At 41.1% G+C, this 19194-nt stretch overlaps 1 protein-coding gene across 1 annotated transcript in view; it reads right to left on the reverse strand.

Annotated features, from left to right (window-relative positions):
* Positions 1 to 19194, reverse strand: part of NT5C2 (5'-nucleotidase, cytosolic II) — a 41833-nt gene that overhangs the window by 18960 nt on the left and 3679 nt on the right. Inside the window, exon 2 of the mRNA XM_009699085.1 lies at positions 11438 to 11511. Coding sequence (XP_009697387.1) covers positions 11438 to 11511 — 74 coding nt within the window. The remainder of the gene's footprint in view (positions 1 to 11437; positions 11512 to 19194) is intronic.

Raw genomic sequence — 19194 nt, forward strand, 5'->3', positions numbered from 1 at the left:
CTGTCTCAAACTGCACACCTGCAAGCCAGCCCTACCTAGCCATTTTATTTCTGACCACTACGGATTTGGTGCTGGTAAAAGCCCTGAATTGAGAACAGTGACAACACACTGATTTCGCACACCTCTGTGGCAGCTTTCAGGAAGCAGCTCCTCATCGTCAGCACCCTGGTTTAGGAAGGGAAAGATGAGCTCAGGAGGTTGCTGCAACAACAAAAGAAGCCCGCAGGCTGAGCAACTCCTCTGGGGAAAGAGGCAGGGCGAGGACTATTAAATTATAACCTCAAGTCTCATTCATCCCTGCCTCCAGTTTTCCCCCACCTGTCACTCTCTTTTGCCAGCGTGCTCTCCTATGATGTCCTAGCACCTCCTGAAGGAGTTTCATCCCTTCCATCAGCCAGCTCCTCGCCTGCCTCCCCTCCCAGCAGGAAGCTGAGAGCAGCCCAGGGAAAAGTGCTCACGCTGTACCCAGAAACACCCCCACACTGGCAGGGGACTTCACGGGAGCAGTTGCTTTCTGCAGCTGGTGCATCACCTGCTCTGATCCTTTGGGCACATACTGGCTTGACTCGTCCCCACGCAGGTGCTGACAACACTGTCTGCAATGTGGGCTTCCCCGTCCTTGGCCCTGGCCACTGAGTCTCTTGGGAACTGAACCACCTTAGTTTACCCACACTTGTTTGGTTGGCAGATGAAACTAATTGGCTTTCCACTTTCAGGTGTTCAGATAAGATCAGTATTTCTCAAACTAGAGGTGATGACCTCCTCCAAAGGGTTTCAAAAAGCTTTAACAAACACTCAATCTTCAGAAATTTTACCTGCTATCTGGGTTCTCCAGAGGTCACACAAAGACAAATAAGCCAAAAGGTGGACTGATAATGCAAGGGGTTTAGCCTTTTCTCTGAAGCACAGGAAATGCAGCCAAATTACTTTGTGTTAAGTCTTGAAGAAATGAAAGTAAAACAACTAGAAACAGGTTATTTCAGTTGCTGCTTATCCCCCAGTGAGTAAGGCACGCAAATCAGGCAGTTAGAGACATACATAGATGGACAGGTGGGTAGCTAGTATCCAGGTTTATATATGTCTCAGGCACCACATGCATAATTAAGCTTGTGCAAACACATTTCTGAAATTACACAAACCTGACTTAAAGAGCAGGATCAAAGTGCTGCTCATTTTAAATGTTGATCCATGTTCTGAATTGCACCACAAATAAATAATGCAAGTATGTATTAGAAATACATTTATATCAATGTCATGCTTATGAAAAGTGCTTGGTTAAAGCCTTGAGGACCCAAATCCCCTTTTACAAAGCCATCCCCTATAACTGTACAAGTATCTATGTAGCCTGCTTTAACAATGTCTATCAAATGAGATCCTAGACTAGCATCCCAAAACAGGATAGATCTATACCCAGAGCTCTCCATCTGTCAACATCTCCTCTGCACATGGCCCCAAAGCTGGGCATTTAGTGACAGCTACCACCAGGATGTCTGTGACAGTCACCCCTCCATGACCAACCAGACCACTGACCATTTCACACAAGCACCAAATACTCCTTCCCTGGCACTCCTGATCACCTGACCTACAACTCCAGCTAAGAATCCAGAGGGAAACAGTGAGTGCCCAGACCAGGGGAGGTGTTTGGGACACTAGACTTAGCTAAAAAATAAACCCCACTGAAGCAACAATACCAATTAAACATACGTGTTTAAGTATTTGCCATAGTTAGAGGAAAGTTTATCTCAGCTGTAGGGGCCAGAAGTCTGAAGATCTCCAGAAGTAACCAGGTAGTGAAAAATTCTATCTGACCTCTACATACTGACCCTCCTTCCATATCTTCATAACCTGTTACAGAGCAATACCAGTTTTCATCTATAATTAGAAAACAAGAGGATTTATGCTCTAGAATACCAATGACTTCAGCTTCTGTGTTATGGGGCCTTTTCTAACCAGGAGAGGTGCCATCAGGCACTGTCACTGAAACATAACGAAAGGGAAATGGTAACATTTCAAGCTACACTGCTCTCTATGTTAAAATAATTCATTACTTACACAGGAAGAAATCTGAAATGTCATGTTTAAGTTTCACACCTGGGTGTCAGCTTCCTTTTGGTTTTGACAGCAGAGTCAGACTGCTCAGCTCTGACAGGAGCCCAGGCTCACTCCTGGCTTGCACAGCCTGGCAGGGTGCTGCCATTTTGCACTGGAAACACAACAGGATTTTCTTTTCCTTGAGAACTGGAAACCCTGCAGATGTACCTGTACTGTGGGAGCCTCCATACAAACACGCTCAGCTGGCTTGGCAATCCCAGGAGCAGGGGTAAGCATAAACCTCCAGCTCCCCTTGCCTTGCATTTCTCTTTCCAAAGACCCATCAAGTGTTACCTCAACTTCTGTCACGGCCGCCGCAGACATTTCACCTCACAGCACCCTCTCCAGCCATGAAGGAAAAAACGGACACTCCTGTTTAAAGCCCTGGTTGTGTTCATCAGTGGTTTCAGTTCATCTCTGCCCACATAAACATGTGCCTGCTATGTGCCTCCCTGCATGCAGGGCAATGGAGTCACGGACATTTGTGCTGAGCCCACCTGGGAGTGCAGTGCCTGTAAACAAACTGACAAAGAGGTAAATGTGTCTAATTGTAACCACAAGAAATCCCAAACAAAACCCACGGGACAACTCATATGTTTTCAATTAGGAACGTGGTGAATCACTGACTTGCCATTTGTTTATGGACTCAGCTGAACTGTGACCATAAAGGATTTGTCTTCGGCCAAAACAAGTTGAAAAACAGCCCAGAACAGACCCCAGTCCTCTTGACTCTTGGGCTTTGATTTTAACCACTAGACCATAAATAAAAATGCACTGTATTATGCAAAGCAGAATTGTAGTATTTCAGCCTACATTTAAACTGATTTTTCATAGTACCAAACAAACAAAATCGGCAGCAACAGTATGTTTTGTTTCTTTGAATTCATTCAATTTTTCAATCTGAAATGAGAAGAAACTGCTGCCCTATTGATCATAATTTTCATTTACCCAAAGAAACCTTTTCCAACACAAAGGTGTTCTGTGCAGTAAGACAAAGCTGAGCTTTAAGCACACTTCAATATTTAATGTACCTTTTCTATTTCACTAGAAATTATGTATTCATAGTGACCAGCAAACAAGACCTTGACAAAACCTCCAGGTGCGTCCCAGGATACTTTTGTATGCTTAACACACAAGCTGCTCTGCCGTGCATGAAGAGCCAGATCTTGCACTAAGCCTTTTGCAGCCACAGATGTTTTTGACAGTAAATCTGATAACAGGAAGCAAGGCAATCATCAGAGGGTTGAATTTTTTGGATCTGAGCTTCAGTGGCTCCCCAGCACCCTTTTCTAACAATGCCAAATACAGGGTTCTGGGTGGAAACCAGCACACACCTATAGAGAAGCACACAGACTCTGCAGTCCCCAACTGCAGCAGTGCCCATAAAGCAGCTAAGCACCCACTCTGCAGCCTAAGAGCAATGGAAAATTCCTTACCTCTAATGCTCCTGCAAACATCCTGAAGTGCACAGCACAGCTTTCAGCTCTAAAACCTCTAACCTGGAACCATATCAGCTCCTATTCTCCCACTCTGCATGCTAAAAGGATCTGTAAAGACAGGATTTGTTGTTGCTTCAAGGACTGACACAGTATTCTATGTTCAGCTTGGCTCTGAATTGCTGGGTCTGCACTTCAGGTTGTTTTCAGTGTTGCATTTCTACTTGCTTTAAAAACAGAAGTGTTGTCGAGTATCATCAGCTTTAACTCTTCCCAAAGCAGGCTTATTAGTGCTCTCATTGGTAAATTCCAGATATTTTTAGCTTTCTGCTGCTGCACTTGGTTTGCCTTCGATGTAACAAAGATTTGGGCTGTTTGGATATGCCTCAGAGGCTGGCAAAACAGAGCTTAGTGCTGGAAAGATTTCTTCTGCTGAATAAAAATGCATAGCTTGAGGTAGCAACAACAGCACAGAGGTCACATTTTGCATGTTGAGAAAAGCAATTCAGACGAACTCTGCATTTCAAGGAAACTTCAGTTCATCTATTTTAACAGTTGGCATAACATTCCTTTGCACTGGAATAATATTTCAAAGATGACTACACAGTCACCTGTTCTTTTATGGAAATTTTTTATGGTTTCCTTGACACAAGAGAATCTTTTTTTTGTCCTTAACAAGTGGTCTTCACAATTTACCTCTCTCAGATACAGCCCAGTGGGAGTCATAATCCCATACTGGAAATATCCCTGCATTTCCATGGAAACAAACTACTGTGCCAAAATACAGGCTTAGTTCTTCAATGAATACTTCTGAACAGGGAAGAAATAGTTGCATGGGCTTAATGTTCAAACATAATTTGCTAGCATCTAGAAATAAAAAGAAAATGACTTAAAGGTATAGTAGCCATTTATACATGATATCTAAGGCATCATTCAGGTGTATCAGGGTCCAAACAGATTCAGCTTCTTCTTTCTCTCCATATTCCCTTAAGAGAGTGAGCCTCAAGAGCTACACATTTGTTTAACAGTGTGCACCTGGGCTTGTATGTAGCACAAGGGCCCATGCTCTCAGTAAGCCACATACGGAAGTTTTTCTGTAGTGTGCTAAAATAAGGCATTCATAAAGCACTAGCACACATGTGATCTCAGAGTTAAAGCCTTCTGTACTCTCAGCTTTGGTTCCTCCTACAGAGTAAGCTGTTCGTGTCATCACAAGGGTATTTGCAACTTAATAGTACTTCTGTTGTGGTATTAAGATTACTAGATAAGAGGGTCTATTAGAGTGAAACATACCTCCATATTTCCATCCCTCTGGCAAAGACAAGAACTGGCCGTTGTTATACTAACAGCCTGCTGTCCCAGCTTGGTGTTATTCTCATGTTTTTAAGAGCAAGAAAACAGTATATAGCAGCTTTTGAAACTTTCCTTACACTGTGAAAACTTGCTCTTTCAGCAGCTTCTGTCTAACACTGTTTCTTCAAGAATCCACAGACAGCAGATTAGCAGTTTGTCAGCTGGTGATATACTGGGAGGGAGTAAGCAACACACGCTTTCTCCACTTCTCATTCCCAATGCCAGCATGTGAGATCCCACAGCTCCAGACCTCGGTTTGCTCATCACATAGCTTTAAATGGTCAAACTCCGAAGAGCAGCAACACAAAGACAGCAGGGGCAACAGCCACTTGAGCACTGCACTGGTATTTGAAAAAACATCCAGCTCAAAGCATACTAGGAACAATTTAGCTTCTCCATCTGCCTTTAGCTTTAAAACACTAATGGCTAAACCAGCCTCTGACATCTGCAAAATCTGCACCTGTTTAACTGGAAACGTGCAAATGTGAAAACACAGACAGCAAATGTGCAATAGTCAAGGCATCTCTCATTTTTTGGTAGGACAGTTTGAAGGCTACTGTTCACATCTACCAATTCCTTTCTGTAGCCACCATACTATTTCTGTATGACACAACGAATTGTATTATCCAGAGAACTGGGAAAGAAGTAAAACTGCTTACTATCTCCCCGAAAGAGTCTCAAAGCCTGTAGTCCTCACATCATGCTGAAACTAAAGACAAACCTTTAACCTAAGCAGGAGAGCCTTCTTAGAACATTTGTATTGGAGTCCAGTACCAATAAACAGACAATAGCAGTATCTGAACGGAAAAAGAAATCTTTCTTTGTAGTTGTGTATCTTAGAAGTTCAGCAGCTTTCTAAAGTATTCAGTTCAATCTTTTATATATAAAACTCCCATGTTTATACTTTGTTTTTCATCTGTGCAATCCAAAAATTTTTTTATACAGGGTACAAATTCATTAGTGTGATCTCTCAGTTGTGGAAACCGAACACAGAAAACTGATACAACTCACCTACAGTAAAAACACTAGATCGATTGAAGAACCAGTTCTCAATTCAGCTGCCACCTTTTCTCCCAGATCACATGCAGCAATAAGCCAATCCTACCTTCTGGTTAAGTGTATCTTTTCCAGAGTCAACAGGTAAAGAAAAAACATTTCAAAAAAAAAATATGTGGGTGTGAAAAATTTCCCTCTACTCCAAACTGCAAGGATGGCTTAGACACAAACGCCTACTTGAGGAAGGGGCAAAACCTGTTTACGCATGTTGCGCTTTGGAGTAAGCTGGAAAAGACGACTAAAGCTGTCTTTCCCATCTTTTCCCATGTATTGAGAAAGGAAATGCTACAGCTGAAAGCATAAGCAATTTTGCAATAAAATCTTTGCAGTGCATCAATCTTGGCATCAAGTTGGCAATGTTTCCAGGACACAAGCTATATTCCAATCAGATTATGTTGCATTAATCATATTTGCACACAATAAACCCAGTATTTTTCAAGCCTCATTTCCCCTTCTTTTTTATTTAAACAGTTTTCAGCAGCCAATGATAATTTCATTATTGATTTCTGGAGAACGTGGAAGCAGCAGTGATTTAAGTACAGGAAAAGCATTCCAAACAGAAGTATCTTGCCTACTGATAGTACATCTTATCTACCTCAGAGACAGAAGATAAAACTTTCAACAAGGTCATAACTTTTGGAGAAGGAGGGTCCTCACAGAGGAATCTTTTCAAGCACAACTGAGTTTGTATTTCTTACTAATTCCCTCTCCATCTGCCCAGTGTGAAATTACAGCCAGTTTGAGAACCTTACTGCTTTAGCCCTGCTCCTGTCAAGGGACATCTATCCATCACCTCATTGTGCCACCTGTCCCATTTAAGACCTAGTAATGCCAAGGCCTCCTGCATTACTTGGATCCAGACCTACTAATTACAGGTGTAGCTCACACTGAGAAGGAAACAGCCAAATAAAATGCTGTGTGAAACCAATCTCTCTCTGCTGCATTTCCAACGGGCCCCACCAACTCCTTGCCTCAGGTGAGTGTTGCAGTGAAGACTCTCTTCTGACATACCTTTATCTTTCTTCCTGCAGTTTGCATTAAACACAAAACAGAGAAGGCTGTGAATTTTTTGGATTACATGCAACATCTTCCTTTACCAAAGCATGGGCAGTTTTGACAGTACTAGTAAAACAAGAAGGCAGACCAGAATTGTTACTGACTACTGGTCTTCTAGCGAGTCAGGATGAATAAGCACAGATGAATCATTCGGATGATAAAAGAAACTAATACTTAGCAAACAAAAATGCACTACAAAAGGACCCTCAAATCTCTCTAACTTAAGGATTTAAACAGGAATTTTTCAAAAATTCTCAGTTCTGCCCTGACAGCAAACGCAGCCCTTCACGGGTATTTGAAGATCCTGGTGTAACGCCGTCGCTTTCCAAGCAGCAAGGGAACCCTGGGGAACCGGCACGGGCCTTGCTCCCCGGCTGGCAGGCAGCAAGGCAGTGGCAGAGTACAAAGGGCTGCTGGGGCGACGGCTGCGTAACATCACAGGAACTTGTCTTAACCTCCACTAACAGCAAGGGCTGAAATAGCTGATGACTCTTGCTTGCGTCAAGCCCTCCAAGATTTTAAGCAGCCACTTTTAACTATGCACACAAACCACAGTCAAACCCTGCTGTTCTTCCTGCTCCTTCAACTTTACTCCCAGTAACACCTAGCTTAAAAGAAACATTCTTTTATGTACTAAATGTGATTCACTAACACAAGCAAACCACAGACTGAATAGGAAGGGGACGGTCAGTTTCATATACCACAGAGATTTCTGAGCCTCTAGCATTCCTGTATCCAGCACATAGCACTAGGGAGACTTGGGAGTTTCCATACATGTAGGAGATCACCTTCACCCCATGAGGATGCAAGAGCAATCCCTGATGGGAAAACAAGGAATCTAAAACCTGTGAGAGTTATTTCCATTTGCTTTCATTTTATTTTGAGCTCCCAGCAGTCAAATTAATCCTAGCTGTAATCACAGTGGCTACAAATTCAGCAATTTAATGTCCATAATTTTTCAGAAGAGAAGGCTAAAACCTTCAGGATCTTTTCTTCAAGACAAAAAGACTTTGTTTGCCCAACCCAGCCATTAACAGTGTTTCTCAACCCTATGCAAGGGACAAACACAATGACAGAACATGGAAGTTATTAACAACAATTCAAAGTTTAACCTAATTTTGACTTGAAAGCAAACAAAATCACTGTGGCAGTGCTGTATCAGACAGCCTTGAATTTTTTCAATTTTAAGTGATCCTTTAATTTAATAAGGCTAAGAAATACTACCCTGTAAAACAACGCATGAAATCATATTTTATGTGCGATGTAACATGATGATACTAAAACTGCTGTCAGTTGGCAAGCTGACATTCTCAATCCTGCTAGTAGTAGAACACATGATCATTGCAGCATGTGTGCAGTAGCTGTTACAATACACTTTAAAATGGAAATGCCACAACCGTACCAAAATTAGATTATTCTACACAGAAAACAGTGTTATTGTAAGTATGTTTGTGTCCTTAAACTCATAAAGTACAAGAACAAAACTGTCTCAAGCTTCTAAAGTTCAAAATACGACAAGTGCTTCTGTCTTGTACTGAACGACCTCCTAAGCAAGACTTTTGGTGCTACCAATGGCCACTGATTCGGGAAGAAGAGAGAAGAGTGACAGTAGTATCTTTTACTGATACTACAGCCTCCTCTTCACAAGATATGTAATTCAAGGTGTTCCAAAATAATCATTCTTCTTCTGAGATGTCAAAGTGTATGACTGCCAGCTATGGGGTGAATGTCATCACTCTGTTTCTGATGTGAAAGTTCACAACAGAGAGTGGAGAAAGGACAGGGCATACAGTTTTTGACCATATAGGTCAATGTCTCTGACTGCCTTCAATCACTGAATATGAAGATTGTGCTTGGGTTATTTTTAAACAACTTCACAGAAAAGTAACTTAGCAGTATCTGAAAGTACAAATGCAGAAAACTAGATGAGGAGTGGATGACACTGGAGACGCTTCCATTCTTCTTCCTTGGTCTATTTACATGTCTTGAATGGTCTCCAAAAGGCTTCTGCTCAGCATGCACCATCTGGTATGCAAATACCATTTCCAGATGTTAAATTACAGATAAACTAGCTTTTTACATCATTTTTTCTTTTTTAATCTAGACAGTAGCATGTCCATGTGAAAGAGCATGCAAGGGATAAGGTGCCCAGACAGAAAACACGACAGGGTCTAATTAGTGCACTACAACATACGAATATAATACTTCACTTGCCCCGCTTCTTCATTATCATTTCCAATTAATTACTTATAATCATAATCATATTCTAACGCTACACTTTTAAAAAGCCCCTGCAACGAATAAGTAATTTTTCTTGTGTGTCACAGTTACAGTTACAGTTACGGTCAGATAACAAAAGCCCACATGGAGAAGAAAGGATGACTCAGAAGATGACAAACAGGTAATTTTGTATGTTAATTTCCCAGCTGAGCGAAAAAAAGGGAGATAGTACTTACGAGACATAATGCTTTTCCTCTGCAAAAGGCTTTCCAACCTAATTACATTTTCACAACTCCTTGTAAAGTGATCTGCAACTATTATCTCTGTTGTACCATGGAAGAAGTCACAGGACAACAGCTTACCCCAGAGCAGTCCAGATTTCCAGTTTTCTGCTCGGACTACATCCTGTTTCTTTTTCTGCGCCATACCCTGTCAGTCAACTGCCCTGAATGCACCAACTTTGCCTGCTTAACTGTATCACTGTGACTTTCCAGACTTGGAAGCCCTCGATTTCCACGTCCCTGGGTACTGTTTTAGGATGCTTGAAACATTCACATTTTTTCCTCTCAGCAAACCAAGTATCATTTTGTGGATAACAACACATTTGCTCTGTGTTTACAGGAACAAGCAACACTTGAGTAAAATGAACAGTCAGAGAAGTGAGGATACTGCTGAAGCTCTCCTTCTGTCAGGATGAAAGTTAGCAACATGCTTCGTGCTCCACGCCAGCCCCACTGGGATCACCCAAGCCCTTGGGAAATGCCGCCAGTTTGCAAAAGGCACAGAAGTTGTTTCTGCATTATGGAAGTGTAACCCACAACTACTTTTTTTTTTTAAGCATTTGTTCTTGAACAACTGTTTTGTGCTCCTTAAAGGCACTACCACAAGGCTGTCACAGCTGGGAAACACAAACACTGAGAGCACGTGCCTACAGTCAGATCCAGCACAAATTAACAATGATACACTTCATGACTTAAAAAGTGGCAGGAACTTTAAACAGATGTATAAATTAGGTGCTGCATAACCAAACGTTTTATATATAACTACTGCCTCATGGACAACTGCTTAAAAGAACAAAAGCAAGTGATCTAAATATAACCTGCCACAGCCTCCAGAACTGCTCCTTGCAGCACTGTGTTGAATCAGGAGCACACAGAAATCTTTGGGCCCTTTGCTTAGCTACTGACCCCGGCTCCTGTGACCCTCGCACTGTCCCCAGCCACATTACTAATCTCTCATTCCTTCTCAGTAGACACAGTAACTAGATGACCATAGTTGACATACTGCATTAACCTATTATTAGGTGACCCTGACACTCTACCTCACATTTTCTCAGTTTATATTCACAAGAATTCCAAATGGAAATATCAAGGGTGATACGAACTTTTTATACACAACCTTGGAAGTGGTAATGAGAAAGAAGGCAGGATTGTACATGACATCCTCAGTTACAGCCTGTGTGATACTATAATCTAGCAAAGTGGAAGTGGGCTTTTTATCTCTTCCTTCCTTAAAAAACATAACATCATGCAAGTCTGATTATGCAGAAAATGGTAACTTTACCCCCTGTTCATCAAAACTCTCAGAGAACTTGCCTGTTGAGCATTTGAAAGATGGAGAAGTCATGCAAAAAATTCTGTGAAACTAAAAGGTCCTATGTAACCTCCCAAAGTCTCTCTGCCATAAAGAATGGGCAAAGCTTTCTAAATTAACTTGTTCAGCTGACACAAGACACTCCTCCTGCCTTGCCTCTTCTCAAAACAAGTCACTGATGTGGCCAACTGAGGAGTGGGAAAGAGGAATGCCTATTCAAAAATGACCCTCCCAGGACACAGGAGAACCTACTGACTAAAGGTGTAGCCTGCCATATGCACCAAGGATAAAAGAAATTCCCTCGTTATACAAAGCCAAGCTTGCACCAGGGGCAGTATCAAAATAGAGCGGAACCTAAGGAAGCAATTAGACTTATTAAGCTCTGGTTTCCTTGACACCCATAATCACTTGAAACTGTACTACAGCAACATGGCTTGTGACCAAATACAACTTGCAGATAACAAATTTACAGGAATCTCCTAAAATTAAAGTGCAATGAATAGTGAACGATACATTTGCTAATAGAAGAAGCACCTGCTACTGGAGTAGCCCAACCAGTAACTGGTTTTTGCTCAACAAGAGGCAATATTCCAAACTAAGTCAATGACAAAAGAAATTAAGAAGATACTCACCAGCAAGTGTATAATCCATATCAAAACCAAAGCACTTTATCTTTTCCATGGCTAGACTTCTGTTTACAAAGACCCTGTAAAGAGAGAAGAAATAAAGCCATAGGTATTAGCATTTTCAAAATAATCACGTTTTAGAACAAACACATTCTGCTAGCTGTCAGGATGTCTAGCTCTCTTAGGTCAAAATCAGAAAATATACCTGAAAACGGAGGCATGTTTCATTTTTTGCCATAAGTTCTCCTGAAGCAAAGCCATGACTTTGCAGGGTTATTCTAATTATTGGTATGCTGTCTAAAGACATGCACGCATGCATGCACACACACACACGGCTTTGCATGTGACCTGCAAAAATTCCTAAGAATAGAAGTGCAAAATCTCCTGAAGCAGAATTCAGAGCTCAAGTGAGAGGAAACTGGAAGCAGAGGATGGGAAGCAATACAATTTGCTTGATTAAAACAAATTATTACACAGAGGTAACAAGGAAAGGAAAAGAAAATAACATTTCTGTGAATAAACGCACAGCATTTGAGCCCTCTTTGGAACTATATCTGGAAATTCAAAGCAAACCTAAACAGATCAGTTTCCACATTTACATCAATAGCATTAAAAACATTTAATAAAGTTCTGAAAAACAGCTACTGAGACAAATTTTTATCCCTAAGAATATATTTCTAATGTGAAAATTTTTCTTTTTATTTGTAACTCCCCTGCAACTCCTCAACAAAACTGCTATCTTTTAAATTCCATTTTTACTATCAATCCTTATTGCAATGAGAATCTAAGCTGAATACTTCCAGGCCCTTTTTGATGACAAAATTTTAATACACCATATTCAATTTAATTCAAGTAAATAACACGGTAAAGAAATAGGTCTGAAAATACAACGAAAGCTTTTCTTGCTTCCTGTTCCAACCACTACAGTACTAAGCTGCTTATGTTTCCCCAGAACTTTAAACCATATAGCAGATCTGTAATTCAACAGGACTTCTCTCCACCGTCTGTCTTAGCTGAGCTTTAAGAATGAGAGTCAGAACTCGGCTGCAGGATGGAAGCTGAGCTTCTCAACACTGATCCTGGACAGAAATCCCACATACTGCTTGAGCTGTGATGCAGAGACAAAATTCTCCTGTATGAGAAAAGTCCCAGAGCCTTCACCTGTATTCTGATTTCAGTATGTGAAAATTATCCAAATATTTCATAAGTGCATTGCCCGCAGCAGAATAATTATCCTCTTAAAAACTGAAATTGGCAGCACTGCCATGTAGGAGGAGTGGTGCAGGGACAGCGATACAGCAATGGAGACGGCAAGTGCAAAATCAAGCACTCGTACATTCTAAAAAGCTGAAAGAAACCACTGGGAGATTCTCCTCCACACGCACGTTCCGGGCAGGTGGCCGGCGTAACATGCTCGTTTAACTGCCATGTCAATCCACCGCAGCTCGAATTTTAACAGCAAACTGCTAACATCAAACTATCACACTTCCATGCAAGTCGTCTTACCTCATCTCTCACCGATGTGCTCCTTGTTTAGTTCGCAGCAGTCTGATTCATCTACTTGCCTGAATCATGTTACACAATTCCTTTAAAGCTTCCCTAGTACCGATGCAATTTTGCTTGGATCTGATTTGACTTCAGAAGATCATTATGTCTGAATCAAGCCTTAAAGTACTGTGTATCTTCTTGGACAGTGTTCTAGAAAACACATCTGTGGCTAATTTAACCAGTCACTGGATATCGTCGTTGTTCCACACAAATCCACTTGGAATACAGTTTCTCTGGCAATAGTATACTTTCCCCCTAACCTTGCACACTCTCTCTGGGAGTCACAGTTTCCTGGCAAACTGCCTGCCTTTGACAATGGGGCTTGTCACTAAGGGGCCTCAGAGGCTATAGACGATGCTCTTTTCTGATAGATTTATGTATTACCTAAGCAAGACAGAGTGATGGGAAAAAAAAAAAGGAAACTGGTAAAGAAATGCCTTTTGGAAATACAAGATTGGATTGTAAATCACTAAAATTCACTCCTGAAATAGCTGGCTTTTGAGTAGGTGGAGCAAATTATCCGAATCTGCAGTTTGAATCCGTGTGTGTCTTTTAACATTGAGATAGCTCTGATTTACAAGAAGCCAACACAAAATGCTATTTGGTACTAAACAGTCTCATACTTTGTATAATGAAGATGATTACGTTCTGTTGCTGCTGATGCCAGGAAGCATTATTTATTAGCTAATTCAAGCACATGATTTCTAATCTCATGTTTGTGCAATTTCTTTCTGAAAGTGGAGAGCTTTAAGAAGGAATAACATACCTCTGGGAGACGCTAGCAACATTTTTTGTCCAACCTGCAGAGTCCAATTTTGTTCTTGCCTTTAGGCTTAGCCTCTTTGAACATACTTTTCTGTCCTGAACAGGACAGGAATAGGAAGGGAAATTCAAAGAAGCTCAGAAGAGCATTTCAGAATTGCAACATTTGGGAATACTTTCCCAAATGAGGACAAAACCCAAGCACTGACGGAGCTGAATGCGCTTATAAAAAGGGTAATACGACACTGCCTGCGAAAGGCGAAAACAAGGGAGCTGTGACCCAAGAGACCTCTTCTAGTCCAGCCTGCCTATGTTTAGATGATGACGACACCAAACTGACCAAAAACTGTGGAAAGATCTCTAAGCCTCTGACATTTTTTCATCGCTTGCTTTTGGAGTATTTATAAACTGAACCCCAAGAGTGAAAACAAAACAAAACAAAACAAAACAGCACACTTGATACTGAAGATCTGGAAAAGTTTACTAAAGGCAATGAAACCAACAACATCTATTAGCATATTTTTGTTCCAAAATAAGTCTTATGACTAAAACATGAAAATTACTATACCAGCCCCATCCTGCTAATGGCTGGTGAAGATCTCTCTTTCTCCATCGACTTGTAAATATTGCCTATGACCTAGAAACCCTATGTGGCCGGGTCTAATCATGCTGCAACAGTGCACAGGACCTGGCAGATTTCAAGGCATCCTACAGACTGATTTGATGTGGTAATTACTTCACCCACCAGTGCTGGAGTGAAACAGAGCAAATATTTAAAAAAGCTAAAGAAGGCTATTACACAACATGTTCAGGACAGGAAATGAGAACACTTTAATCAATTTAAACTTGGATATGCCTTGGCAGATTAAATGGCAGACTAAACAGTGGCAAAAAAGAACTGGAACTAATTTCACTTATCTTGTGAAGGCCCAGACAGATATTGGGTTATTTTGTAGGCACTCAGGACCTCAACTTTAAATCCTGGTAAAGGAAGATGTCTCCCTCCCATGCACGGTGTCCGCCTAGACACAAGGGGCTAAGTATGTACTTACAAATATTTACTCGCAGAAGCTGACAAGCTTAATTCAGAGGGTTTACTCAAAGTAGTAAATATCTGCAGTATCCTAGAAACTAAAGATAAAAGTTGAGATTAAATCACCACGACAGTTTCTGGGAAGAGCCAGGTGCTTCTCAGAAGCTGCAGACTTAGCCCGTTTCAAAGCTGTGCTTAGATCCTAATCGAAGGTACACTCAGTCTGATTTCAAGAACAGCAGTCAAATGTGTATGTTGGCTACAAAAACGTAACATCTCCACAGAAGACACAGTATAGAGAAATTACAAGAGTTGTTTTTAATGACTATAAAGCAAAACCAACACTAAGACACTAAGAACCCTAACCACCTGAGAGGAAAGATCCTCTGGTCTCTAAAGAAAAGGATGAGATGACAAGTTTTTTACACTTCATCTAGATAAACAAAAATCAAAGAAGCTTCCAGATTACAAACAGTTGAGAGAAAGTCAGAATAAGAGGAAAACTAAAATCAACCAACATTTTTAGGCAAAGAAGTTTTAATCTAGAATAATTTTTCCACTTGCCAGAATCAGTAGATCACTTTCCCTTCCCCTGATTTGTTTTTTTTTTTTCCCCATTCAGAAAATAATTGTTTTAACTACAAGCACTGGAGTTAAAAATTAAGCTGATCTAAAAATTTAACAGCACTGGGCAGTAAGACAAATCAAACTGCAGGCATACCATAAGAACACACTCTACATTCCCTGGGCTGAGAGGCAGAGGTGGCCATTGCCTAAACCCAACTCCCCAGCTCCACACCTGGCTGCAACCAGAGCATCTCCTTAAATAGGACATTGCCTTTCTCTGGCCTTCATCTTTCCTTCCTGATGAAAAATTAAGCTTTCTATTTCTGCTTTGAGGAATATCCCTGTGAATCACCCACAGTTTTGCAGTTCCTGTGCAGTGTGGCTGGAGTGGTCCAAGGTGTCAGTGCTTGTGGGGAAGCCGGTTGAGGGACCAGGTCCAGCCCCATCAGCTCCCTGAGCCAGCACACAGCACAGCCAGGAGTGAGGAGGCAGCAGCCTGGACTTGGGGTGCCTTAGCCTGGCACAGATCCACACCTTTAGAAAAATGGACTTAAGGAGCTGTTTAAGAGAAACCATGAAGCATGTTTCCTCCCTAATGAGCTTCCTCAAAGATTAAACCCTGCAGCTTGGCCACAGCAGAAGGCCCTCAATGATGACACTATTTGTTTTCTCTTTGAGCTCCTCTAATTGTGCTGGATAAGAGAAAAATGTGTTTGTTGTATTGCAAGGAAGAAAGAACTGCTGAGCATGCATAAAGGGAGTCACAGAGCCCTGATATCCTCAACAATGCAATTCACAGTCCTTTGTATTTTTACAAGAGAACTGATCTTGGTTTTGTTACTGTTCTTGTCAATCAGTTCCAAGGCAGGAACCTAAAACCCAACTCTTCTTCAGTAACACAGGAGAGGAGTGAACGCAGAGAGGGAGAAATGTTTTTATTTTATTTGTGCAGAATCTCAAAAGCATTCTGTGCCCTGAATGAAATTTGCATGTATAATATTCTTGTAATAGACTGACAAAATAAACAAAACGCAGAGAATTATACAACTACAGAGGAATTTGGCACATGGCTCACCACTCCTCATAGCAAGAAAATGAAAATGAACAATGTGAGGCGAGGTTTCTGGAACAGAGCACTTTTTATAATGATTTTCCAAATGTGTCTAGAAATACCTTGCTGCAAGAAGCATTCTTTGTCAGGAGGGTATGTTTCACTGCAAATTAAATCAATAAAAAGAAACTTGCAACAGTGCTGAGCGGAACAGCAAATACAGTGGCAGCTGGCTAAGCATGACCTACATGTGTGTTTAAAAAAGACTGTGGTGGACGGTTGGGCTTGAGCCAGCCACAAAGTCTGAGATTCCTGCTTCCTCAAAGTTTAGGCACTTTGGTTCATCTTCACTTTATAGACAACTTCCATGTTTTAATAAGCTAGAAGAGTTAAAGAGAAATAAGAGGGAACTAAATAGATTAGCTTTTAATAGCCTCTCATGTCCCAAGTTCCTCACAGCCTCTTTAAAAAGGCTAATAATGAAAAAAAAATCCCATTACTTTCACGACAACTGGATGTTCTCAGTATTACTGGCTAGCCCCCAGATGTTGTGTGGTTGGGGGAGATGTCTCACTACATTACATTAAAGTTCTGGTTACAGGTGACTTCCACCAACACCAGTGAACTCAGATGAATCCCTCACTGACCCTACTTACCTGGCACAAATCATGTGAGCAACCTTAAGAAGATACTAACATACATCAGAATGTCTTGCCTTTGGGTGCTGGATGCTTTGGTACCTGTCTCAGAGGGTATAAGAAATAAACTGCTTTAAACTACTAAAACCAATGTAAGCATTCTTTTGCTGAATCTTGCCTCTTTAAGCAGGTAATGACCAGTCCACATTATTAGATTTCATACCATTTTGGTCTATTTTTTTGTTTTTTACAATGTTAGATTTTCAGAGTTCCACTTTATTCCTTCTTCAACTGAAGAGGAATATTCTGATGGGTCAATATGTGTAATCATATTTAGAGATAGTGTTTGGGCTCAACATGACTTTAGGCAGATGAAACAGCATCAGATAGGGGAGACAGAAGAAGAGCATCAAAATTTCCTGGCCACTTCTAGTAACATTTCCAACGTAGTGCCCTGCAAATTCACAAGACTAACCGTCCTTGCACAATTACAGTGACATAAACTGGAAAATCAGGTTACGACTGGAACTTAAAAGTCTGATGAGGCTGTATCCAGAAACGTGACTATGAGCACTTCCCTCTGAAATTCAGCAGCAATCAGATGGAAGGAGATAGTCTCGGCCATTTCTGTTTCCATTGTTTGGGTTTTCTTCCCAGGCAACAGCAAAGTGCCAAGAAGTTCACATATGGATTCCATCCCAAAATAACACCCCTCTGCTCTGTGAAACTATTAAAGCTAGGGATCATGGGACATTTTCAATTTAATTTCTTTATTATTAATTTGGCAAGCATTCTGCTTTCTCAAAAGCTCGCCCGTTCTGCTGCCTTAACACTCCCTCTCCCTCCTCCCTCCAACATCCAAAGTACTAAAGCAAAACAGAGAGAGCCTCACGCTGCCCTCCACTACACACATGCCACCGCACGACTCCAAGGAGGCTGCACAAAGACGTATGAGGACAGAACGTAGCCAGCAGTGCCTACAGAGCTACCTCATTTACAGCTACAGGGAAATACCACACATTGCCTATCCGAACGTGTCTGATAACAAGAGCATTTTCAGACTGGTAAAGATTTTTTTTCTCATTTGCCACCTCAATGAACTGATCATTTTAAAGAGACTTTATATATAGCTACCCAAATAGATACACAGTTTCAAGCTTCATAGCCTAGTTTATATAGCATTTCCACCTGTTTGCAATCACTGATGATCCAGTATCAATAAAGTGAAGAAACAAGATTAGCAGTGAATAGCTCAGAGTTTACAAATTTGAACAAAGTAAAATACATCTTTAACCCCAGAAATCAAATCAGCCGATTAGCAATCAGTTTTCTTTGTCATTATTAATGTATACACAATTTTTTTTACCCGGGATCTCAGCGTATATTAACAGCTTAAATCACTTAACTCGTATTACCGCCATAAGATGCCTTGAAAGCAAATTGACGCACAAAACTATGAAGCAACTTATTCAATAGTCTGTGACCGGTCAGCAGGAGAATTAGGAATCACAGTGCCACATCCCCTGTGCTCGCCAGTAAACAACAGAGCAAGAAAACAAAACTAAAACAACAACAGAAACTGCATGTTCAGGATGCGAAGTTTCAGATTACTCTGATGGAAAATGGTAAAAACATCCCAGAGTCTGTATGTTTAACAAAAAGGTCACGTCAGCCTTACTGCCCTGTTAAGCCAAAACCACAGAATAAAAGTAAATGCAAATACCTGTTTCCTGCATCTTGATAACTGTCAGTAACAAGAGTGGATGGAACACCAACTTTTTCCATTATTTGCTTTAACTAGACGTGGTTGCTATTTAAACCCTAAAGAGCTATGTGAGATAATCCAGAGGGTGCCTAGAAGTGCTCACTCCAAGTTAAAAAATAGACACTAGGGCAATTTGGTGGCTCAGAGTCAACCTAGTTCTTGCCTAATTACAATCACGTTAAATGACAGTACTCCTCCAGAACAAATGACCTAGTGATTATCCTCTACCCGGAAAAGTCAACAAGCAGTGCATGAGGGAGGTGGCCTCACAACCACACACACTAAGGAAAAGCCACCTAACAGCTACACATCCATTTGATTTCCGAATTAAAATGTATGTTGCCAATAGCACAGTAATGCAGTATCCTCTTACCAGTGACCTCTGCTAGAGAATGAGTA

This window comes from Cariama cristata, unplaced genomic scaffold, assembly GCF_000690535.1.
Source record: "Cariama cristata isolate BGI_N322 unplaced genomic scaffold, ASM69053v1 scaffold13064, whole genome shotgun sequence".
Taxonomy (NCBI): domain Eukaryota; kingdom Metazoa; phylum Chordata; class Aves; order Cariamiformes; family Cariamidae; genus Cariama; species Cariama cristata.